We start from the raw sequence: 25,456 nt of genomic DNA on the forward strand, positions 1-25,456 counted from the left end.
CCTGTTAATTCTTTTTCCCCGCCCTTCCCACCCCACCTCCGTCAACTCTCATGTCTTCCATCGAACAGAACTGGTTCCCCACTCACCTGCGAGTGACGGTTATCGGTGCGCGGAATCTGAGGTCCAAGCGCAAGAAGGGGATGAACAACTGCTACACGGTGATCCGCCTCGGCCAGGAGAAGTACATGACCTCGGTGAAGGAAAGGACGCTGACCCCCGAGTGGAAGGAGGAGTGCACCTTGCAGCTGCCCTTCATCCTCGACAACTCGGACAGGTGGACGCTGCACCTGACCGTCAAACACAACAACTGCCGCCTGCCCATGGACAACTTCCTGGGTCACGTGGCTCTGCCCATCGCCCAGCTGTACGAGAACAAGACCCGAAGAAAGAACGAGTAAGCCCCGTCCCCTTTTAAACAAATTCCCGCCTTTCCTGCAAAATATTGTAACTGCACCCCCCCCCCCCCTTCACTTGTCTGGCGTGACCCACGTTTAATTGGTTCTGTTTTGGGTAGAGTTGCAGAACCTACATGAGTAAGGTCTTACCAATTGTGTTTGGTGGGTGGGTGGGAAACCAGATGATCCCAACAATTTACAACTCCGCTGAACCCTGACTGCAGGTCCTTGCAGTTCTTGGGCATTGAGATACTGTTTCTGAACTTAAGGCTATTTGAAGCCTCATAGGATGGGATTATTTTTGTACCACGTCTGCTCTCTATCTGTTTCTTTTCCTCATCCGGTCCCTTTGTCTCTATGTCCCCGGTCAATCTGTTGTGTGTATCTCACTGCTGCCCAGCCAACCTAGTCACTTGATATTAATGGTGATGTGGAGATGCCGGTGATGGACTGGGGTTGACAATTGTAAACAATTTTACAACACCAAGTTATAGTCCAACAATTTTATTTGAAATTCACAAGCTTTCGGAGGCTTCCTCCTTCCTCAGGTGAATGTGGAAATGAAATCCTCGAACCCTTCGCATTTATAAATCACAGAACAATACCTGGTGATTACAGATAGTCTTTCCAGCTGCCCGTTGCCAAGGCAATCACAGCGTGCAGACAGAGAGGTGTTACCTACAAGGCCACCGAATATACAAACAACCAAAAAAAAAAAGAGAGAGAGAGAGGCAAAAACATCCGGAAGGAAGAGAAAGACAGCAAATGACCCGTTATATTAAAAACAGATAACATTTGTTCGCTGGTGGGGTTACGTGTAGCGTGACATGAACCCAAGATCCCGGTTGAGGCCGTCCTCATGGGTGCGGAACTTGGCTATCGATTTCTGCTCGACGATTTTGCGTTGTCGTGTGTCTCGAAGGCCGCCTTGGAGTACGCTTACCCGAAGGTCGGTGGCTGAATGTCCTTGACCGCTGAAGTGTTCCCCGACTGGGAGGGAACCCTCCTGTCTGGCGATTGTTGCACGGTGTCCGTTCATCCGTTGTCGCAGCGTCTGCATGGTCTCGCCAATGTACCATGCTCTGGGGCATCCTTTCCTGCAACGTATGAGGTAGACAACCTTGGCCGAGTCACAGGAGTATGAACCATGCATCTGGTGGGTGGTGTCCTCTCGTGTGATGGTGGTATCTGTGTCGATGATCTGGCATGTCTTGCAGAGGTTACCGTGGCAGGGTTGTGTGGTGTCGTGGACGCTGTTCTCCTGAAAGCTGGGTAATTTGCTGCGAACGATGGTCTGTTTGAGGTTGGGTGGCTGTTTAAAGGCGAGTAGTGGAGGTGTGGGGATGGCCATAGCGAGGTGTTTGTCCTCATTGATGACATGTTGAAGGCTGCGGAGAACATGGCGTAGTTTCTCCGCTCCGGGGAAGTACTGGACGACAAAGGGTACTCTGTTGGTTGCGTCCCGTGTTAGTCTCCTGAGGAGGTCTATGCGATTTTTTGCTGTGGCCCGTCGGAACTGTCGATCGATGAGTCGAGCGTCATATCCCGTTCTTACTAGGGCGTCTTTCAGCGTCTGTAGGTGTCCATCGCGTTCCTCCTCGTCTGAGCAGACCCTGTGTATTCGCAGGGCCTGTCCATAGGGGATGGCCTCTTTGACGTGGTTAGGGTGGAAGCTGGAAAAGTGGAGCATCGTGAGGTTGTCCGTGGGCTTGCGGTAGAGTGAGGTGCTGAGGTGCCCGTCTTTGATGGAGATTCGTGTGTCCAAGAAAGAAACTGATTCTGAGGAGTAGTCCATGGTGAGCTTGATGGTGGGATGGAACTTGTTGATGTTATCGTGTAGTCTCTTTAGTGATTCCTTGCCGTGGGTCCATAGAAAGAAAATGTCGTCGATGTATCTGGTGTATAGTGTTGGTTGGAGGTCTTGTGCAGTGAAGAAGTCCTGCTCGAACTTGTGCATGAAAATGTTGGCGTATTGGGGTGCGAATTTGGTCCCCATGGCTGTTCCGTGTGCTTGGGTAAAGAACTGGTTATCGAAGGTGAAGACATTGTGATCCAGGATGAAGCGGATGAGTTGTAGGATGGCTGTTGTTGGTGTTGAGTATTGATGCTGTCGCAGCGATGCCGTCATCGTGGGGGATACTGGTGTATAGTGCCGAGACGTCCATCGTGGTGAGAAGTGTTCCTGGTTCAACTGGTCCGTGGGTACTGAGTTTTTGTAGGAAGTCTGTAGTGTCGCGACAGAAGCTGGGGGTTCACTGTACGATGGGTTTCAGGATGCCCTCGATGTATCCAGAGAGGTTCTCACACAGGGTTCCGTTGCCTGATACGATAGGATGTCCGGGTGTGTTGGCTTTGTGTATCTTTGGGAGGCAGTAGAAGTCTCCCACGCGGGGAGTACGTGGGATGAGAGCGCGTAGGATGCTTTGAAGGTCTGGATCGAAGGTCTACCTCATACGTTGCAGGAAAGGATGCCCCAGAGCATGGTACATTGGCGAGACCATGCAGACGCTGCGACAACGGATAAACGGACACCGCGCAACAATCGCCAGACAGGAGGGTTCCCTCCGAGTCGGGGAACACTTCAGCAGTCAAGGACATTCAGCCACCGACCTTCGGGTAAGCGTACTCCAAGGCGGCCTTTGAGACACACGACAACGCAAAATCGTCGAGCAGAAATTGATAGCCAAGTTCCGCACCCATGAGGACGGCCTCAACTGGGATCTTGGGTTCATGTCACGCTACACGTAACCCCACCAGCGAACAAATGTTATCTGTTTTTAATATAACGGGTCATTTGCTGTCTTTCTCTTCCTTCCGGATGTTTCTATGTTTCTGCCTTTTTTTTTGGTTGTTTGTATATTCGGTGGCCTTGTAGGTAACACCTCTCTGTCTGCACACTGTGATTGCCTTGGCAACGGGCAGTTGGAAAGACTGTCTGTAATCACCAGGTATTGTTCTGTGATTTATAAATGCGAAGGGTTCGAGGATTTCATTTCCACGTTCACCTGAGGAAGGAGGAAGCCTCCGAAAGCTTGTGAATTTCAAATAAAATTGTTGGACTATAACTTGGTGTTGTAAAATTGTTTACAGATATTAATGGTGATATTCATCTTGCATCAATAAAATGGTAAAGATTATTGGGAAGTCAGGCCAGGTTCACTAATGACCTTGAGGGAAGGAAACCTGCCGTCCTTACCTGGTCTGGCCTATGTGTGACTCCAGACCCACAGCAATGTGGTTGATTCTTAATTGCCCTCTGAAATGGCCTAGCAAGACACTCAGTTGTACAATGTCGCTGAAAAAAGTCATAAGAATAAAACCGGACGGACCACCCGGCATCGGACCACTAGGCACCGCACATGACAAAGGCAAACCAAGCCCAGTCGACCCTGAAAAGTCCTCCTCACTAACATCTGGGGACTTGCCAAAATTGGGAGAGCTGTCCCACAGACTAGTCAAGCAACAGCCTAACATAGCCGTACTTACAGAATCACACCTTTCAGCCAACTTCCCAGACCCTTCCATCACCATCCCTGGGTATCCCACCGGCAGGACAGACCGACCAGAGGTGGCGGTACAGTGGTATATAGTCAGGAGGGAGTAGCTCTGGGAGTCCTCAACATTGACTCCGGACCCCATGAAATCTAATGGCGTCAGGTCAAACATGGGCAAGGAAACCTCCTGCTGATTACCACCTACTGTCCTCCCTCAGCTGATGAATCAGTCCTCTGCCATGTTGAGCACCACTTGGAGGAAGCACTGAGGGTAGCAAGGGCACAGAATGTACTCTGGATGGGGGACTTCAATGTCCATCACCAAGAGTGGCTCGGTAGCACCACTACTGACCGAGCTGGCCGAGTCCTGAAGGACATAGCTGCCAGACTGGGCCTGCGGCAGGTGGTGAGCAAACCAACAGGAGGGAAAAACCTACTTGACCCCGTCCTCACCAGTGTACCTGTTGCAGATGCATCTGTCCAGGACAGTATTGGTAGGAGTGACCACCGCAGAGTCCTCGTGGAGACGAAGTCCCGTCTTCGCACTGAGGACACCATCCAACGTGTTGTGTGGCACTATCGCTGTGCTAAATGGGATAGATTCAGAACAGATCTAGCAGCTCAGAACTGGGCATCCATGAGGCGCTTTGAGCCATCAGCAGCAGCAGAATTGTATTCCAGCACAATCTGTAACCTCATGGCCCGGCATATTCCTCACTCTACCATTACCAACAAGCTAGGGGATCAACCCTGGTTCAGTGAGGAGTGTAGAAGAGCATGCCAGGAGCAGCTCCAAGCGTACCTCAAAATTAGGTGCCAACCTGGTGAAGCTACAACTCAGGTCTACATGACATGACAAACAGCGGAAGCAACATGCTATAGACAGAGCTAAGCGATTCCACAACCAATGGATCAGATAAAAGCTCTGCAGTTCTGCCACATCCAGTCGTGAATGGTGGTGGACAATTAGACAACTAACGGGAGGAGGAGGTTCTGTAAACATCCTCGTCCTCAATGATGGTGGAGTCCAGCACGTGAGTGCAAAAGACAAGGCTGAAGCGTTTGCAGCCATCTTCAGCCAGAAGTGCCGAGTGAATGATCCCGATATCCCCACCATCACTGAAGCCAGTGTTCTGCCAATTCGATTCACTCCACGTGATATCAAGAAACGGCTGAGTGCACTGGATACAGCAAAGGCTATGGGCCCCGGCTGTAGTGCTGAAGACCTGTGCTCCAGAACTAGCCGCGCCTCTAGCCAAACTGTTCCAGTACAGCTACAACACTGGCATCTACTCGACAATGTGGAAAATTGCCCAGGTATGTCCTGTCCATAAAAAGCAGGACAAATCCAATCCAGCCAATTACCGCACCATCAGTCTACTCTCAATCATCAGCAAAGTGATGGAAGGTATCAAAGTGATGGAAGGTGTCGTCGACAGTGCTATCAAGCAGCACTTACTCACCAATAACCTGCTCACCGATGCTCAGTTTGGGTTCCGCCAGGACCTCTTGGCTCCAGACCTCCTTACAGCCTTGGTCCAAACATGGACAAAAGAGCTGAATTCCAGAGGTGAGGTGAGAGTGACTGCCCTTGACATCAAGGCAGCATTTGACTGGGTGTGGCACCAAGGAGCCCCAGTAAAATTGAAGTCAATGGGAATCAGTGGCTGGAGTCATATCTAGCACAAAGGAAGATGGTAGTGCTTGTTCGAGGCCAATCATCTCAGCCCCAGGGCATTGCTGCAAGAGTTCCTCAGGGCAGTGTCCTAGGCCCAACCATCTTCAGCTGCTTCATCAATGACCTTCCCTCCATCATACGGTCAGAAATGTGGATGTTCGCTGATGATTGCACAGTGTTCAGTTCCATTCCCAACCCCTCAGATAATGAAGCAGTCCGTGCCTGCATGCAGCAAGACCTAGACAACATCCAGGCTTGGGCTGATAAGTGGCAAGTAACATTCGCACCAGATAAGTGCCAGGCTATGACCATCTCCAACAAGAGAGAATCTAACCACCTCCCCTTGACATTCAACGGCACTACCATCGCCAAATCCCCCACCATCAACATCCTGGGGGTCACCATTGACCAGAAACTTAACTGGACTAGCCATATAAATACTGTGGCTACAAGAGCAGGTCAGAGACTGGGTATTCTGCGGTGAGTAACCCACCTCCTGACTCCCCAAAGCCTTTCCACCATCTACAAGGCACAAGGCAGGAGTGTCGTGGAATACTCTCCATTTGCCTGGATGAGTGCAGCTTCAACAACACTCAAGAAGCTTGACATCATCCAGGACAAAGCAGCCCAGTTGATTGGCATCCCATCCACCACCCTAAAAATTCACTCCCTTCACCACCAGCGAACAGTGGCTGTTGTGTGTACCATCCACAGGATGCACTGCAGCAACTCGCCAAGGCTTCTTTGAGAGCACCTCCCAAACCTACGACCTCTACCACCTATAAGGACAAGGTCAGCAGGCACATGGGAACAACACCACCTGTACGTTCCCCTCCAAGTCACACACCATTCAGACTTGGAAATATATCGCTGTTCCTTCGTCGCTTGCTCAAAATCCTGGAACTCCCTACCTAACAGCACTGAGAGAACCTTCACCACACGGACTGCAGGCGGCTCACCACCACCTTAAGGGCAATTAGGGATGGGCAATAAATGCTGGCCTCGCCAGTGACACCCACATCCCATGAACGAATTTAAAAAAAAACATGAACGGCGAGACTTGATGCCATCCAGTGGGTGGGCTTACATTGGGTGTATATGTAGTTGTAGGACTGTTTTGTGCGGGGGGGGAACGGTGGTGTTGGCACTGCTCTTTGCAGGTGGTCTGAGGACTGGACTATTCTCATTTTTTGATCTCCTTATCAGAATCGTTCAAATATTAGTGACTCCCTGACTTCACAAGCAGCCAGGTGAGCTGCTACTCTGTCGATGGGTTCCTCCTCCTCCTCCTCCTCCTTCTCCTCAATGTTGATGGCATGTCTGGATGCTGGATGAGGCCATGGCGCCTCATCAACCGGTAACCCTCTCTGTTGCGCCATGTTGTGCAAGAACTGCAGCGGTTCAAGAAGGCGGCTTCACCACCACCTTCTCAAGGGCAATTGGAGATGGGCAATAAATGCTGGCCTTGCCAGCGACGCCCACATCCCATGAACAAATAATTTTTTAAAAATCCCTGCCTCCACAAGTAAAACAGCTCTTTTACCACTGTAATGGTCGGACTGCCTTGCCTCTTAATAGCGGATGTGTACAATTATTTTGTACGGGTCAAACTGCAGCGGATAATTGATGGAATTAATGTACTCTTTTACCGTAACAATGTTTACTTAAAGTTTTGCAGGTAAAATCTACTTTGTGGTTTTAGCTTTACAGATATAATGAATCCTTTCTTAAGGGTCATTATTACAGTGAGACCACCTGCATAATGAGACTAATTCTAACTACTATACAAAGACTTGGTCCCTAAATTCTAGGGCAGAATAGAGCATAAAGTTTGTGGATTGCCTATGGTGTACCAGAATTTGTGGCAGAACTCAGATCCATCCCATTTAGATTCTGGCCCAAATTCTCGGGGTCGGGTGGGTGGGTGGGGGGGAAGAAGGACAGAACACAGGCATGTTTTATGCATGTCCATCCTCCAAATTCCTAGCACTGTTTGGGGGGATACCTGGGGGAGTTCCTGGGCTACACCAGGAATTCCACCAATTACGCTGTCATTAGGCCCACTATTGAGAGCTCGGTAAAGGCCCCAAGACAAAGGTATTTGATTCTGGAGGGGATCAATTACAGTGAGAAAAATTGCCTTTTGTTGCCTTAGGAGCTAAATTAATTGGCTGTGTGGTTAATAGTGAGGAGGAAAGCTGTCAATTGCAGGAATATATCAATGAACTGGTCAGAAAAGTGGCAAATGGAATTCAATCTGGAGAAGTGTGAGGTAATGCATATGGGTAGGGCAAACAAGGCGAGGGAATACACAATAAATGGGAGGAAGTGAGGGACCTTGGAGTGCATGTCCACAGATCCCTGAAGGTAGCAGGACAGATGGATAAGGTGGTTAAGAAGGCATACGGGATCCGTTCCTTTATTAACCGTAGGTTATGCTAGAACTGTATAAAACACTAGTTAAGCCACAGCTTGAGTACTGTGTACAGTTCTGGTCACCACATTACAAGAAGGATGTAATTGCACTAGAGAGGGTACAGAGGAGATTTACGAGAATGTTACCAGGACTGGAGAATTTTAGCTTATGAAGAAAGATTGGATAGGCTGGGGTTCTTTTCTTTTGTAACAGAAGAGGCTGAGGGGTGATTTAATTGAGGTATACAAAATTATGAAGGGCCTGGATAGACTGGATAGGAAGGACCTATTTCCCTTAGCAGAGAGGTCAATAACCAGGGGGCATAAATTTGAAGTGATTGGTAGAGAGGAGCTGAGGAAAAATTTTTCACCGAGCGAGGTAGGGGTCTGGAACTCACTGCCTGAAAGGGTGGTAGAGGCAGAGACCCTCGTCACATTTAAAAAGTACTTGGATGTGCACTTGAAGTGCCATAACCTACAAGGCTACGGACCAAGTGCTGGAAAGTGGGATTAGTCTGGGTGGCTCATTTTCGGCCAGCGCGGACACGATGGGCCAAAAGGCCTCCTTCTGTGCCGTAAATTTTCTACGATTCTATCAAAATTTACTTACGTTCTTTGGGCCTTCCCAGGCCTTGGGGTCCCCATATCAGAATGGCACTCAGCCACTCTGACTTCTGCTGGCACAACAGGGTGGGTGCCATTGAAGCACCCATGCAGGCACCGGCCGCTCACCCGAATATGGTAATGATTCCATCCCCGCATCACTGGCCACAGGAGACCTCTTCTGTTGCACGGTGAAGCAGGGATTCCAGAATCTTGGGACTTATCCAGAGTAACTACCTTTTTTATTTTGTGTTTTTCCTACAAGTGCAAACTGCTGCTGCAGTACGTTTCCTCATGTTGACTGTAGTGTAAGGATGATCATCAACTTTGGAGTCATCACGGTTGAGCTCAATCGTATCTTCATTTAATATCTACACACGCACCATTTCCAATGAGTCCCTGAATTTTGATCAGGAGTGGGGACTCTGATTTTTCTTGTTCCCCTCTATAGCCTACTTAATTTCTTACAATTTCACATTAACAACTGAAATATATGGAGTTCCCATTTATTCAGTATTGTATTGCAATACTGTGTCCAGTTTTGGTCGTCTCACCTGGTGAGTGATGTTCAGGCTCTGGAAAGGGTGCAGAAGAGGTTTTGCTAGACAAATTCGCAGTTTTAAGCATCTTAGTTATCAAATAGGCTAAAAGCACTGAAACTCTACACTTTAGAGAAGTGTAGACTTAGGGGTGATCTGATCGAGGTTTATAAGATGATGAAGGGAATAGATTGTGTTCGAGTTCACGGTTTGCTCCAGGTTAAGGAGGACCGGGGTCACAATTTTAAGTTGTATATGGTCAGATCTAGGTTAGATGTCAGAAGGTGGTTCTTTTCCCAGAGAATAGTGGACCTCTGGAACAGGCTGCCGGCTCGTGCGGTGGATGTCGATTTGCTGAATTCGAAGCAAGAGCTGGACCTGTTTCTGGCTGGGCGGAGATCATCTGTTACAAAAGGTAGGTAATGCATAGAATTATCAGGGCCAGAGTGATCTTGTGGACTAGTTTTGATCGCGATGGGGGGGTCAGAAGGAATTTCTCAGATTTTTTTCCCCCCAAATTGACCTGGGTTTTTATCTGATTTTTAGCCTCTCCCAGAAGATCACATGGTTTTGGGTGGGGTGGAGAGTGTACATATTGTGATACACAACAATTGTTTTGGACAGGATGGATGGACCAAAGGGTCTTTTCCTGTCCGTCATTGTTCGTATTGATTATGGACTGTATAACAAAACAGATTTCCTACTTATTCAGTAGAGTAAAGCTTATGATTGTATGGAGTTCTTGTATCTTCAGTCAGGGTAACAATTACTTACTGTGGGGCTGTTGGAGCACCTGCTGATAAAACGTAGCTACCATAACTTACAGTGTCCATTAGTCAATCTGGTAAGGATTACTTGGTCTGTGACTGCATGGAGTTCCTGCTTACTCAGCAGGGCAAGGATTACCTTGAAATTCCTCTTTATTCAGCAGGATAAGGGTTACACTGTTTAAATGCAGAGTTCCTTTTTATATAGCAGGGTAGAAGAACGGGTTAAACTTTGTCAAATTGTATGCTGATATCCGTCACACTGTAATAATCATCGCTATAGTGGGATATTATTTCAATGGAGTACAAACAAGGTTTTGGGATTACAGTGTTTGGGATTGATCAGGATTGCTGCTGTGTGGTGACTGACAGCTGTGGAGAATGATCCCGATGGTTTATTGAGTGATGATTGTTGTTTTTAATGAGTTGGTTGTTTGATTATGTGGAAATAGAATTGCATAATTAGAATTGTGTAATTAGTGATGAGTAGAGAGGAAAGTAGCTGTGACTCAATTTGTAAATTACTGAATTTGTAAATTACCCAATCCAATGTACAAGCCCAGCCCTGTGTTTAGTGGATATAAGCATATAACCTATATTTTCCAGCAGTTGAATGGCACCGCGGTTCAATGAAGAAGTGGTAGTTATATACCAGGGCTAGCAGGTGGACTATGAGTGTTGAGTTTACATCAGAATGTTAGTTAGAAAGAAATATGCATCGAAAGTAACAGTAGCCTGTCTTTTCACAAATCTTGACTGACATGCTGTGTATTTTAACACATCCTGTTTTTATTTCAGATTTACAGTTTCTTAAATTTATATTTAAAGTAGTCTGGCACTAATTGATTTTTTTTTGTAGCACTGTGCATTGGCATACTTGTAGTACTATGTTTTAGCCTGTATTTGGGGACACAGATCTGTGTTTAGGCTACAGAACTGTGTGACAGACTTCAACACAACACTATATTACCTGTCTATAAGGCACAGTGTAGTGTGGTGCATGTGTAGTGCAGTAATGGGTGGGGTACTAGCACAATTTTCATAATAAAACCCTGAGAAATTTTCTGAAAAGGTTCTGCTCCACAAAGCACCCTCGAATATTACAGTCGTGACTGTACACAAAATGAATCAGTCAGTCAGTTTGAAAACATGGTGTGATTCCATAAATGTCAGATTGCAAATCAGGGTACTTCAGCAAAGGAGCTAAATGCCACAATTAAAATTTATAACAACACAATGGTCTTCACTTCCTTCATAGCAAGCAAGAGTGAACTTGCATTTACAGTGCCTTTCACGACCGTAGGCTGTCTCGAAGCGCTTTACGGCCAATGAATTACTTTTCAAATGTAGTCACTGTTGTAAACTAGGGAAAAGTGGCAGCCAATATGCATACAAACAGCGGTAACCAGAAACAGCAATGAGATAAAGGATTAAGAAACAATAGAGGTGCCATTACACTACTGGGTGTATTCTGTAGGCCACCAACTAGTGGGAAGGATATAGAGGAACAAACTTGCAGGGAAATTACAGAGAGGTGCAAAAGCTATAGAGTAGTGATAACGGGGGACTTCAACTACCCTAATATAGACTGAGATAATAATAATATAAGGGGCAAAGAGGGGGAGGAATTTTTGAAATGTGTTCAGGATAACTTTCTTGACCAGTACATTTCCAGCCCAACGAGGAAAGAGGCATTGCTGGACTTCGTTCTAGGGACTGAGGCGGGCGAAGTGGAGCAAGTGTCAGTGGGGGAGGATTTAGGGAGCAGCGATCATAGTATCATAAGGTTTAGAATAGCTATGGAAAAGGATACGGACCAGTCTATAGTAAAAATACTCAATTGGAGGAGGGCCAATTTCAATGGGATGAGAACAGATCTGGCCCGGGTAAATTGGAATCAAAGACTGGCAGGGAAAACTGTAATTGAACAGTGGGCGGCCTTTAAGGAGGAGATGGTTCGGGTTAAATGTCTAGGCACATACCCACAAGGCAGAAAGGTAGGGCAACTAAAGGAGAACTCCTTGGATGACAAAAGAGATAGCGAGTAAGATGAAGCTGAAAAAAGGGGCGTGTGACAGATGTCAGGTTGATACACAAGTGAGAACCAGGCAGAATAAAGAAAGTTCAGAGGAGAAGTGAAAAAGGAAATAAGAGAGGCAAAGAGAGAGTATGAGAGTAGACTGGTGGCCAACATAAAAGGGAATCCAAAAGTCTTCTACAAGCATGTAAACAGTAAATGGGTAGTAAGAGGAGGGGTGGGGCCGATTAGGGACCATAAAGGAGATCTACTCATGGAGATGAAGGGGATGGCCGAAGTACTAAATGAGTACTTTGCATCTGTCTTTACCAAGGAAGAAGATGCTGCCAGAGTCTCAGTAAAGGAAGATATAGTTGAGATACTGGATGGGCTAAAAATTGATGGAGGTACTAGAAAGGCTAGCTGTACTTAAAGTAGATAAGTCACCCGGTCCGGATGGGATGGATCCTAGGTTGCTGAGGGAAGTAAGGGTAGAAATTGCGGAGGTACTGGCCAAAATCTTCCAAACGTCTTTAGATACGGTGGTGGTGCCAGAGGACTGGAGAATTGCAAATGTAACACCCTTGTTCAAAAAAGGTGTAAGGATAAACCCAGCAAGTATAGGCCAGTCAGTTTAACCTCAGTGGTGGGGAAACTTTTAGAAATGATAATCCAGGACAGAATTAACAGTCACTTGGACAAGGGTGGATTGATTAGGGAAAGCCAGCACAGATTTGTTAAAGGCAAATCGCGTTTAACTAACCTGATAGAATTTTTTGATGAGGTAACGGAGAGGGTAGATGAGGGCAATGCAGTTGATGTGGGGTATATGGACATTCAAGAGGTGTTTGATAAAGTACCGCATGATAGGCTTTCGTCAAGATTGCGGCCCATGGAATAATGGGGGCAGTAGCAACATGGATACAGAATTGGCTAAGTGAGAGGAAACAGAGAGTAATGGTGAACGGTTGTTTTTCTGACTGGAGGGAAGTGTACAGTGGTGTTCCCCAGGGTTCGTTGCTGGGAACACTGCTTTTCTTGATATATTAATGACTTGGACTTGGGTGTACAGGGCACAATTTCAAAATCTGCAGATGATACAAAACTTGGAACGGTAGTGAACAGTGAGGAGCATAGTGATAGACTTCAAGAGGATATAGACAGGCTGGTGGCATGGGCGGACACATGGCAGATGAAGTTTAATGTAGAAAAATGCGAAGTGATACATTTCGGTAGGAAGAACGAGGAGAGGCAATATAAACTAGAGGGCACAATTCTTAAAGGGGTACAGGAACAGAGAGATCTGGGGGTATATGTGCACAAATCGTTGAAGGTGACGGGCAGGTTGAGAAAGTGGTTAAAAAAGCATACAGGATCCTGGGTTTTATAAATAGATGCATGGAGTACAAAAGTAAGGAAGTCACGATGAACCTTTATAAAACACAGGTTCGGCCACAACTAGAGTATTGTATCTAGTTCTGGGCACCGCACTTTAGGAAAGATGTGAAGGCCTTAGAGAGGGTGCAGAAGAGATTTACTAGAATGATTCCAGGGATGAGGGATTTTAGTTACATGGATAGGCTGGAGAAGCTGGACTGTTCTCCTTAGAACAGAGAAGGTTGAGAAGAGATTTGATAGAGGTACTCAAAATCATGAAGGGTCTAAACAGAGTAGATAGAGAGAAACTGTTCCTATTGGTGGACAGGACAAGAACCAGAGGGCATACATTTAAGGTGATTGGCAAAAGAACCATAGGTGACATGAGAAAAAACTTTTTTACACAGCGAGTGGTTGGGATCTGGAATGCACTGCCTGGGGGGTTGGTGGAGGCAGATTCAATCATGGCCTTCAAAAGGGAACTGGATAAGTACTTGAAAGTAAAACAATTGCAGGTCTAGGAGATAGGGGGGTGGGGGGGGGCGGGTGGGACTAGCTGAATTGCTCTTGCATAGAGCTGGAGTGGAATCGATAGGCCGAATGGCCTCCTTCCATGTTGTAACCTTTCTATGATTCTAATTAAGCTGTTTTCGTGGTGACAGTTGAGGGATAAATGTTAGCCAGGAGACTGGGAAAACTCGCCTGCTTCTCCTCGAACAATGTCATGGAATCTTTTACATCCACCATCCAAAAGATGATAACTCTGATAGTGCAGCACTCCCTCAGTACTGCGCTTGAGTGTCAGCCGAGAATATGTGCTCAAGTCCTGCAGTGGGGCTTGAACCTACAACCTTCTGACTCAGAGGCAAGAGGGCTACCACTGTGCCAAAGCTGACACCTTGAGTAAGAAAGCAATGATAAATTTGTATGAAGCATTGATTAGGCCAGTTAGCCTAACATAGGCAGTAGGGAAAATGCTAGAGTCTATTATAAAGGATGTGATAACAGGACACTTAGAAAATATCAACGGGATTAGACAAAGTCAACATGGATTTATGAAAGGGAAATCATGTTTGACAAACCAGCTGGAGTTTTTGAGGATGTAACTGGTAGAATAGATAAGGGAGAACCAGTGGATGTGGTTTATTGGATTTTCAGAAGACCTTTGATAAAGTCCCACATAAGAGGTTAGTGTGCAAAATTAAAGCACATGGGATAGGTGGTAATATACTGGCATGGATTGAAAATTGGTTAACAGACAGGAAACACAGAGTAGGAATAAATGGGTCTTTTTCGGGGTGGCAGGCAGTGACTAGTGGGGTACCGCAGGAATCAGTGCATGGGCCCCAGCTATTCACGAGATATATCAATGATTTGGATGAGGGAACCGAATGTAATATTTCCAACTTTGCTGACGACAAAAAACTAGGTGGGATTGTGAGTTGTGAGCAGGATGCAAAGAGGCTTCAAGGCGATTTAGACAAGTTGAGTGAGTGGGCAAATACATGGCAGATGCAGTATAATGTGAATAAATGTGAAGTTCTCCACTTCAGAGGAAAAACAGAAAGGCAGAGTATTATTTAAATAGTGATAGATTGGGAAATGTTGATGTACAAAGGGACCTGGGTGTCCTTGTACACCAGTCACTGAAAGCAAACATGCAGGTGCAGCAAGCAGTTAGGAAGGCAAATGGTATGTTGGCCTTCATTGCAAGAGGATTTGAGTACAGGAGCAAGGATGTCTCACTGCAGTTATACAGGACCTTGGTGAGACCACACCTGGAGTATTGTGTGCAGTTTTGGTCTCCTTACCTAAGAAAGGATATACTTGCCATGGAGGGAGTGCAGCGAAGGTTCACTAGACTGATTCCTGGGATGGCAGGACTGTCATATGAGGAGAGATTGGGTCAACTCGGCCTGTATTCACTCGAGTTAAGAAGAATGAGGGGATCTCATTGAAACATATAAAATTCTGACAGGGCTAGACAGACTGGATGCAGGGAGGATGTTTCTCCTGGCTGAGGGGTCCAGAATGAGGGGTCACAGTCTCAGGATACGGGATAGGACATTTATTTTTCTTTCGTTCATGGGATGTGGGCGTCGCTAGCATCCCTAATTGCCCTTGAGAAGGTGCTGGTGAGCTGCCTTCTTGAACCGCTACAGTCCGTTTGGTGAAGGTTCTCCCACAGTGCTGTTAGGTAGGTAGTTTCAGGATTTTGACACAGCGACGATATATTTCCAAGTCGGGATGGTGTGTGACTTGGAGGGGAACGTGCAGGTGGTGTTGTTCCCATGTGCCTGCTGCCCTTGTCCTTATAGGTGATAGAGGTCTTGGGTTTGGGAGGTGCTGTCGAAGAAGCCTTGGTGAGTTGCTGCAGTGCGTCCTGTGGATGGTACACACTGCAGCCACTGTGCGCCGGTGGTGGAGGGAGTGAATGTTTAGGGTGGTGGATGGGGTGTCAATCAAGCGGGCTGCTTTGTCCTGGATGGTGTCAAGCTTCTTGAGTGTTGTTGGAGCTGCACTCATCCAGGCAAGTGGACAGTATTCCATCACACTCCTGACTTGTGCCTTGTAGATGGTGGAAAGGCTTTGGGGAATCAGGAGGTGAGTCATTTGCCGCAGAATACCCAGCCTCTGACCTGCTCTTGTAGCCACAGTATTTATATGGCAGGTCCAGTTAACTTTCTGGTCAATGGTGACCCCCAGAATGTAGATGGTGGGGGATTCGGCGATGGTAATGCCATTGAATGTCATGGGGAGGTGGTTAGATTCTCTCTTGTTGGAGATGGTCATTGCCTGGCACTTGTCTGGCACGAATGTTACTTGTCACTTATCAGCCCAATTCTGGATGTTGTCCAGGTCTTGCTGCATGCGGGCACGGACTGCTTCATTATCTGAAGTGTTGCGAATGGAACTTAACACTGTGCAATCATCAGCAAACATCCCCATTTCTAACCTTATAATGGAGGGAAGGTCATTGATGAAGCAGCTGAAGATGGTTGGGCCTAGGATACTGCCCTGAGGAACTCCTGCAGCACTGTCCTGGGGCTGAGATGATTGGCCTCCAACAACCACTACCATCTTCCTTTGTGCTAGGTATGACTCCAGCCACTGGAGAGTTTTCCCCCTGATTCCAAGTGACTTCAATTTTACTAGGGCTCCTTGGTGCCACACTTGGTCAAATTCTGCCTTGATTCATGGGCATTTACTCTCACCTCACCTCTGGAATTCAGCTCTTTTGTCCATGTTTGGACCAAGGCTGTAATGAGGTCTGGAGCTGAGTAGTCCTGGCGGAACCCAAATTGAGCATTGGTGAGCAGGTTATTGGTGAGTATGTGCTGCTTGATAGCACTATCGACGACACTTTCCATCATTTTGCTGATGATTGAGAGTCGACTGATGGGGCAGTAATTGGCCAGATTGGGTTTGTCCTGCTTTTTGTGGACAGGACATACCTGGGCAATTTTCCACATTGTCGGGTAGATGCCAGTGTTGTAGCTGTACTGGAACAGTTTGGCTTGAGGCGCGGCTAGTTCTGGAGCGCAAGTCTTCAGCATTACAGCCAGGATGTTGTCGGGGCCCATTGACTTTGTTGTATCCAGTGCACTCGGCCGTTTCTTGATATCACGTGGAGTGAATCAAATTGGCTGAAGACTGGCTTCTGTGATGGTGGGGATATCGGGAGGAGGCCGAGATGGCACTTCTGGCTGAAGATGGTTGAAAATGCTTCAGCCTTGAATTTTGGACTCCCGTGCTGGGCTCTGCCATCATTGATGGTGGGGGTGTTTACAGAGCCTCCTCCTCCTGTTAGTTGTTTAACTGTCCACCACCATTCACAACTGGATGTGTCAGGACTGCAGAGCTTTGATCTGATCCGTTGGTTGTGGATTCGCTTAACTCTGTCTATAGCATGTTGCTTCTGCTGTTTAGCATGCATGTAGTCCTGTGTTGTAGATTCACCAGGTTGGCATCTCATTTTTAGGTACGCCTAGTGCTGCTCCTGGCATGCTCTTCTACATTCCTCATTGAACCAGGGTTGATCCCCTGGCTTGTTGGTGATGGTATTGTGAGAAATATGCCAGGCCATGAGATTACAGATTGTGCTGGAATACAAATCTGCTGCTGCTGATGGCCCACAGTGCCTCATGGATTTAGGACTGAGATGAGGAGAAATTTCTTCACTCAGACGTTGATTAATCTGTGGAATTCTCCACCACAGAAGGCTGTGGAGGCCAAGTCACTGAATATATTTACGAAGCAGCTGGATAGATTTCTGGACACAAAAGGCATCAAGGGGTATGGGGAGAGAGTGGGAATATGGTATTGAGATAGAGGATCAGCCATGATTATATTGAATGGTGGAGCAGGTTCGAAGGGCCGAATGGCCTACTCCTGCTCCTATTTTCTATGTTGAGGCTGAGTTACAGTGCTGTGTGCAGATTTCGGTACCCCATAAATAGAAAGGTCATTAATGCCGTAGTGTACCGTATAAATTCACCAGGGTAATGCTCGGGATGGGAACCTGTAGTTATGAGGAGAGACTTAAGGTACTGGGACTATTTGTACTGGAGATTCAATGGAGGTTTTTAAAATTATGAAGTGTTTTGATAAAGTGAATAGAGAAAAAACATTTTCTCTGGTTGGGGAGTCACTGATAATTTAAAATTGTCACTGAGTGAGGCGACCAAGCGATCTGAACAATCTAATTTTTTTATAAACCTAGAATAGTTCTTTTCTAAAAAAAAATGCTTTTCCCTTATCTTTCACAGAGTAGCCATTTTGTAATGAGCAACTCTGCCGTCCTATCATGCAGCTCATCTGTAACTTATTTATAAGGACATTTAAAGTTAGTGTGTATTGTCTATTTTTAAAAAAAATTCCAGCTGTTTTCCAGTATTTCAAGCATCAAAAAGCAGAAAATCGAGGCGGGATTAGAGCCCAAAAAAAATCAGCGCACATTCAGAGAAAATCAGTAGAAATCATCACTGTCCCTCAGGGAAACAAACAAGACTAGCTAGACTAGTTAAGCATTGTTAAATGACGACCCATAATTATTTACACAGTACAAACCGTTTTTATGGGCCTCAATAGCAGTTCCAAAAGTAATGTACGTTTCCATGATTGCAAAAGACTGTCAAACTATTTTAGCAATAAAATACATCTATAGTATTTACGAATTGACTATACTGCAAAATGTTGACTGCTAAAATGTGTGTTTAAATGATCACATCACCACAATAGTATTATGAAGCACTACTATTTTTCAAGCCTGACCGAGATATGAAATAGCTGATGCTAAAGTTTCACTTTGCAGTGTGCACTACAAATGGTATATTGTGTATGTACTGATTGTTAAAAACATCGCTGTAGTCATTAATCAAACCTCTTCAACATGCATCCTGACATTATGGATGCGATATGGATGCATCTCCAGAGCTGATTTTTGGTAAGAAAACTTGAAAATTCCAGTTTTTCCACCCAAAAAATTCCAGAATTTATTGTTGAAAATTGACAAAAATTTGTTTTAATAGTCTGTACATTTTTTTTGTGAATTTTGTGCTCAAGTTACCATGGAAGCTTTGTTTGAGGTCCTATTCTTTATTCCCACCTTTATGTACATCTCAGTTGCCAGGTATAGATTATTAGAAGCACCTAAGGAACATACAACCCCTCCATTTAGCTAAGATGCTGATGTTCAGGACTGAATCAGAGCTGATGAAATATTCTGTGAATTGCATGGTGGTTGTATCCTGTTGGGCCTATGGAAATATCTTAATACAATATGTGAAATAAATCTCCCATATTTTTGCTGGCGCGTATTGCCAAGTAAGGACAAAGCATGAAAAATATAGTGATGGTTTAAGTTTTTACTTGGTTTTATTGTCATTGTTTGTAAATAAACTGGTAAATACTTATTGCTGAAACCGCCATTTTAAAGAAAAAAAAATTGGCCAGAGGGAATGGCTTCTGAAGATTAGAACATTCGGTGGAACTTTTTGTGGGTGGGGGGGTGCAGGGAAAGCAGTGAAAGAGAACAGAGCAGAATTCTCTCTGAGAATATCAAACACTCCACTCAATTCATAGCACTTTAATGGTATGTGTAGTGTATGGGTTTGTTTGTGGGGTGGCAGTGTATATGGAAATATGTACATGTTCTACCACTAGAACTACTGGGTTACCTTCTTTAAGTATATATTATAACTTTGAGCCTTCAGTGTTTTATTTTTAACATGTTCTTTGTAGATGGTACGATCTCCAGTCAAAACCAAACAAGGTGGCAAAGGACAGAGGTCAGCTACAACTTGGGTTTCAGTTCCTACGTGACAACATGACAGCAAGCTCATATGAGCTGTCCAAGAGTAAACCTCAGTCTGTTTTTGATAAGTTTAAGGACAAAGTAACTTCCTTAAAGTATGGAATGACTCATGAGATTTTACCTACTGAAGGGCCGAGCACTGTGAGTAAATAGCTTTAATTGTTTTCTCCCTGTGATGTGAATTTAAGCTAAGGAGAATGAAGCTGGCATTTTAGTTTATTTAGGTTTGAGAAAAGTAACAAGACCCGACACATGGAGCAACTTTCTTGAAATTTGAAGCTAACATTCTTGAAAAGCAACCTGTGAATAATGTGCAAGGGAATGCTAGGAAAATCTCCTATTGTTGCTAGATGTTTTTTGTTTTTGTATATTTTCCACTTTCAAGCTCCCCCTCTTCAGCCACATGGGCAAGAATCATGCTTTCCTCTGCCAAGATACTCTTTTCAGCAAAGGGAATCCAGGCAACAGTTTCTCCTTCCAGTCAGGAGGGGGGTGCGGTGGGGGTTCGATAGAATCTGAACCATGCTTTTTTTGGGGGGGGGGGGATGGAGGATGGCCGTGCTTTCTCCTGTCACTTAGAGACAAAAACATTAAATTTAATGGAAGGTGATAGAATGGCAGTAGGAATTCTAAGAGGAAATCAGAGATTCTGACCGCAATCTTTTAAACATTCTTGGATATGGACGTTCTACCAGAGGACTGGAGGGTTACCATGTAAAATCTCTGTTCAGAAATGGAGAAATGATTAAATCAGTTAACTGTAGACCAGTCAACCTAACATCCGTAGTGGGAAAGTTTCTAGAGACCATATACAGATAAAATTACTACTCAATTGGTTAATTAAGGGCAGCCAGAAAGGATTTGTAAAAGGCAAGTTGTGTCTGACAAATTTAATAGAGTTCTTTGAGAAAATAATGGAGTATATTGATAACAGAAGAACATATGAAATAGGAGCAGGGGTAGGCCATACAGCAACTCGAGCCTGTTCCACCATTCAGCTAGATCATGGCTGATCTGCGACCTCAACACCACTTTCCTGCCCGATCCTCATATCCCTTGATTCCCTTAGTTTCCAAAAATCTATCGATCTCAGTCTTGAATATACTCCACGACTGAGCATCCACAGCCTTCTGGGGTATAGAATTCTAAAGATTCATACCCTCTGAGTGAAGAAATTCCTCTTCATCTCAGTCATAAATGTCTGACCCCCTTATCCTGAGACTATGTCCCTTAGTTCAAGACTCTGCAGCCAGAGGAAACAGTCTCTCAGCATCTACCCTGTCAAGCCTTCTCAGAATCTTATGTTTCAATGAGAACACCTCTCATTCTTCTAAACTCCAGAGAGTATAGGCCCATTCTACTCAATCTTTCCTCATAGGACAACCCTCTCATCCCAGGAATCAATCTAATGAACCTTCGTTGCATCGTGTCTAAGTATATCCTTCCTTAGGTAAGGAGACCAAAATTGTACACAGTACTCCAGGTGTGGCCTCACCAAGGTCCTGCACAATTGCAGCAAGACTTCCTTACTCTTGTACTCCAGCCTCCTTGCAATAAAAGCCAACATACCATTTGCCTTCCCAATTACTTGCTGTACCTGCATGTTATCTTTGTGTTTCATGTACAAGGACACCCAAATCCCTCAGAACATTTAATAGTTTCTCTCCATTTAAAAAATATTCTGTTTTTCTATTCTTCCTACCAAAGTGAATAACCTCACATTTCCCCATATTATACTCCATCTGCCACCTTCTTGCCCACTCACTTAACCTGTCTATATCCCTTTGCAGACTCTTTGCATCCTCCTCACAGCTTACTTTCCCACCTAGCTCTGTATCATCAGCAAACCTGGATACATTACATTCGGTCCCTTCATCCAAGTCATTAATATAGATTGTAAATAGCTGAGGCCCAAGCACTGATCCTTGCGGCATCCCACTAATTACAAACTATCAACCCGAAAATTACCTGTTTATTCCTACTCACTGTTTTCTGTCCGTCAACCAATCCTCAATCCATGCTAATATATTACCCCCAATCCCATGAGCCCTAATCTTGTCTAACAATCTCTTGTGTGGCACCTTATCAGATACCTTTTGAAAATCCAAACATATACATCCACTAGTTCCCCCTTATCTACCCTTAAAAAAAACTCTAATAGATTTGTCGAATTCATTTTCCCTTCCATAAAACCGTGTTGATTCTGCCTAATCATATTATGATCTTCTAAGTGCCCTGTTACTATATCCTTAATAATGGATTCTAGCATTTTCCCTACTACTGATGTCAGGCTAACTGGCCTGTAGTTCCCTATTTTCTCTCTCCCTCCTTTCTTGAATAGCTGGGTTACATTTTCTACCTTCCAATCCATGGGGACCGTTCTGGAATCTAGGGAATTCTGGAAGATCAAAACCAATGCATCCACTATCTCTGCAGCTACCACTTTTCAAACCCTAGGATGTAGGCTTTCAGGTCCAGGGGATTTGTTAGAAAAATTAACAGGATTAAAAGCTAATACTTTTTCTTTACTAATCTTAATCACTTATGTTCCTCCCTCTCATTAGTCCCTTGGTTACCCACTATTTCCAGTATGTTTTTTGTGTCTTCTACTGTGAAGATGGATATTAAATATTTATATGTTTAACGTCTATTATATTTATGTTTAACGTCTCTGCCATTTCCTTGTTCCCCATTATAATTTCTCCTGTCTCAGCCTCTAAGGGACCCACATTTACTTTTGTTAATCTCTTTTTTTATATACTTGTAGAAGCTCTTTCAATCTGTTTTTATATTTCCTGCCAGTTTACACTCAAATTCAATTTTCTCCCTCTATCAATTTCTTGGTTATCCTATGCTCAGAATGGAAATATAGTAGATGTTCTTTATATCGATTTTCAAATGATGAAATGATGCATAGAAGGCTTATTGATGAAATTGAGGCACACGATATTGAAAGGAAGTTTAATAAATGACAGAAAGCAGAGTAATGATGAATGGATGTTTTTCGATTGAAGGGATGTAAACCAGAGCGTCCCCTAGGGGTCAATGTTAGGACCATTACTTTTACCAATATATATAAAAAATGATCTGGACTCTAGTATAGGGGGCACAATATCAAAATTTGCAGATGACATGAAAATAAGGATAACTGAAGATTCTATGACACTTCAGGGGGACATAGTCAAGTTAATAGATTGGGCATGGAATACTGATATCCAACAGTCCCCTGGAAATCTTCCACAACCAGTGAGCATTGACAAAATGGAAACCACTGATCACTGAATAAGTGATTAAGGTGTGCATGACAATACCTGATGTCATCTTCATTTAACTTATATTTGTATCAAGTCTTTATTACAAGTATCAGTTCAGCTTAACACTCCCATCCCCAAACCTGTTAATTGTAATGTTCTCTCTTAATGGAATTGGACTGTGCTCGATCCTATGAAATGGACTTTGGCTTTAAACCAGGACACGTCTCACCTATATTAATACTTGACGGCCTTAAAACAAAACAGAAGAGAAAGTTATGGGGGAGAGATCATGTGGTTTGATTTCCCAGTATGCTTAGTAGGTTGTTGATATAAATCAGCTGGCTGCTAACTTGTGCATTTGGGGTAGATAGATGCCATTGTTTGACTTTGTTCAATGTAATAATGAAATCACAAACCAGATTCTTCCAATACAGAGCAGAGGTTTCTTGTAGAAGTGGAAAAGTATAGACCTTGGGCTCAATCCCAGGGTTTTTGTTCTTAAGGTAGGCCACTGACATAGACCTTGTCTCAAATTGCAGGGGCAGGGTCACATCCACAATCAGGGTGGATGCATCTGAGATGTCCACCCTGCTGTGCTTCCACTCCACTAGAAGTACCCTGTGGCCCAAAGCAGATATTAACATTTTCTTTTGCTCCTAAGGGAGCAAGCTGACATATTTTTAAGGTAATTGATTTCTTCTGGGATTGACTACTTTTTTCTTGGACAGGCCTTGGCCCCACCGAACTCCCACCAGCTCTCAATTATCGTGTGTTCCATTGGGCTTAGGGGTAGCCGGGGAATTCCTCCAGACGTGCCTCAACCTGCACACTCCCAACCGGAATTTGGGTTGCTTTTTGCATGGATCCTCCTTGCAGGCTCTGCACCCTCAGCTCCATTGCATTTAAAACATTGGTGGACTTTTATTTTGCACAGAAACTGGCCGAGACTTACAGACCAACTTTAATAATGCATTGTTTGCGCTGTAATGCCCCTTTAACGTTAATCAATATTCTTAAATGTTTAATTTTTGAATGGCGTCCCCACTCCCCATTTCTAAATGACTCCTGATAGAAAGGTTTTCTCTTTGAAGGGCTCGGACAGTGAGACTTCCTTTTTTGAAAATAGGTCCTGATGGTCCAAAGAATCCTAATGGGAACATTACTTTCTTTTGAAAAAAATGTTTTTTTTTAATTTCCCCCCCCCCCACCATCATTCCTGAAGGTTATTACTCTACTTGGGTACTGTTCCATAGTCACAGGACACCCTTCAGTAACTCACCCTGTGACAGTCTGTTTGTTCATGGAGGCTGTCACCATCATCACCTGACATTCATAGAAGTTAGTTTTCCAGCAGGGAACACTGGATAGCAATAAGTAAAATGAACCCTGGCTGAGTTTCCTCTGCCAAGCCCAGTGATATAAAGTCAACTGCAGCTCCCCATTGTCACTTTAGCTGAGGTCAGGACAGACTAGAAGGTCCAAGGAAATTTAACCTTGGACCTTCTTAATTGCATGACCCAGCTTTGCACTGCCGTTCCCGACTGAGCCCTGGGGGGGCGGGTATAAGGCATTCTTCCTTTAAGTTACCATTAGTGCAATGTCTGTCAACTTCTGATTACAATTTACTGTTCTTATTCTTGTCAATATAATTAATTGCCTAAGTCACATGGTTCTTAAGCTAATCTTGTATTTTATTGAATAGAGCTTGAAGCATCAAAGAAGTGGAAAAATGTCAAAATCACACAGTTACGGTAAGGAACCTTAAGTAGGAACATAGGAACAGGAGTAGGCCATTCAGCCCCTTGTGCGTGCTCCGCCATTTGCTAAGATCATGGCTGATCTGTGATCTAACTCCATATACCTGCCATTTGCCCATATCCCTTAATACCTTTGGTTGCCAAAAAGCTATCTATCTCAGATTTAAATTTAGCAATTGAGCTAGTATCAATTGCCGTTTGCGGAAGAGAGTTCCAAACTTCTACCACCCTTTGTGTGTAGAAATGTTTTCTAATCTCGCTCCTGAAAGGTCTGGCTCTAATTTTTAGACTGTGCCCCCTACTCCTAGAATCCCCAACCAGCGGAAATAGTTTCTCTCTATCCACCCTATCTGTTCCCCTTAATATCTTATAAACTTCAATCAGATCACCCCATAACCTTCGAAACTCTAGAGACAATTTGTGTAATCTCTCCTCGTAACCTAACCCTTGAAGTCTGGGTATCATTCTGGTAAACTACACTGCACTCCCTCCAAGGCCAGTATGTCCTTCCAAAGGTGCGGTGCCCAGAATTGCTCACAGTACTCCAGGTGCGGTCTCACCAGGGTTTTGTATAGCAAGTAATTCAGTCCATAGTCCACCTGTTTGGTCATTCTGGGCAACCTGCCTCAAAGGAAAGTCCAAGTTTTTAGGGTGAACCTACAAATAAGACTTTGACTTCCAACTATTGGAGTGGCAGTTTGAGATGAAAAGGGAAACTTCCTAGATAGCAGATTGTTCCTGCTGGTGTAATACTGGCGTGGAGCAGGAAATTTGGCATTGCACAATCCCACACACTGCTTACAGAATCCTACCACTTGTGATTTCTGATAGTGCTTAATGCCTG

The 25,456-nt window shown here is 44.7% G+C and overlaps 1 protein-coding gene across 1 annotated transcript; it reads left to right on the forward strand.

Moving 5' to 3' along the window:
• Positions 1 to 50: 50 nt before the first annotated feature.
• Positions 51 to 24,620, forward strand: LOC137332221 (rab11 family-interacting protein 2-like). The gene is made up of 3 exons (XM_067995914.1): positions 51 to 394; positions 19,529 to 19,742; positions 24,558 to 24,620. Exons 1-3 carry the CDS (start codon positions 51 to 53, stop codon positions 24,618 to 24,620), a joined length of 621 nt encoding a protein of 206 aa, XP_067852015.1.
• The last annotated feature ends 836 nt before the right edge of the window (positions 24,621 to 25,456 follow it).

This window comes from Heptranchias perlo, chromosome 14 (assembly GCF_035084215.1).
Source record: "Heptranchias perlo isolate sHepPer1 chromosome 14, sHepPer1.hap1, whole genome shotgun sequence".
Lineage (NCBI taxonomy): Eukaryota > Metazoa > Chordata > Chondrichthyes > Hexanchiformes > Hexanchidae > Heptranchias > Heptranchias perlo.

What these genes read in the sequence shown, in the direction of transcription:
- LOC137332221 (XM_067995914.1), top strand. Translation starts at nt 51, where the DNA reads ATGTCTTCCATCGAACAGAACTGGTTCCCCACTCACCTGCGAGTGACG. An exon ending in AAGACCCGAAGAAAGAACGA is followed by an intron (nt 395 to 19,528) that starts GTAAGCCCCGTC and finishes TGTTCTTTGTAG; the next exon opens with ATGGTACGATCTCCAGTCAA. An exon ending in CTACTGAAGGGCCGAGCACT is followed by an intron (nt 19,743 to 24,557) that starts GTGAGTAAATAG and finishes TTTATTGAATAG; the next exon opens with AGCTTGAAGCATCAAAGAAG.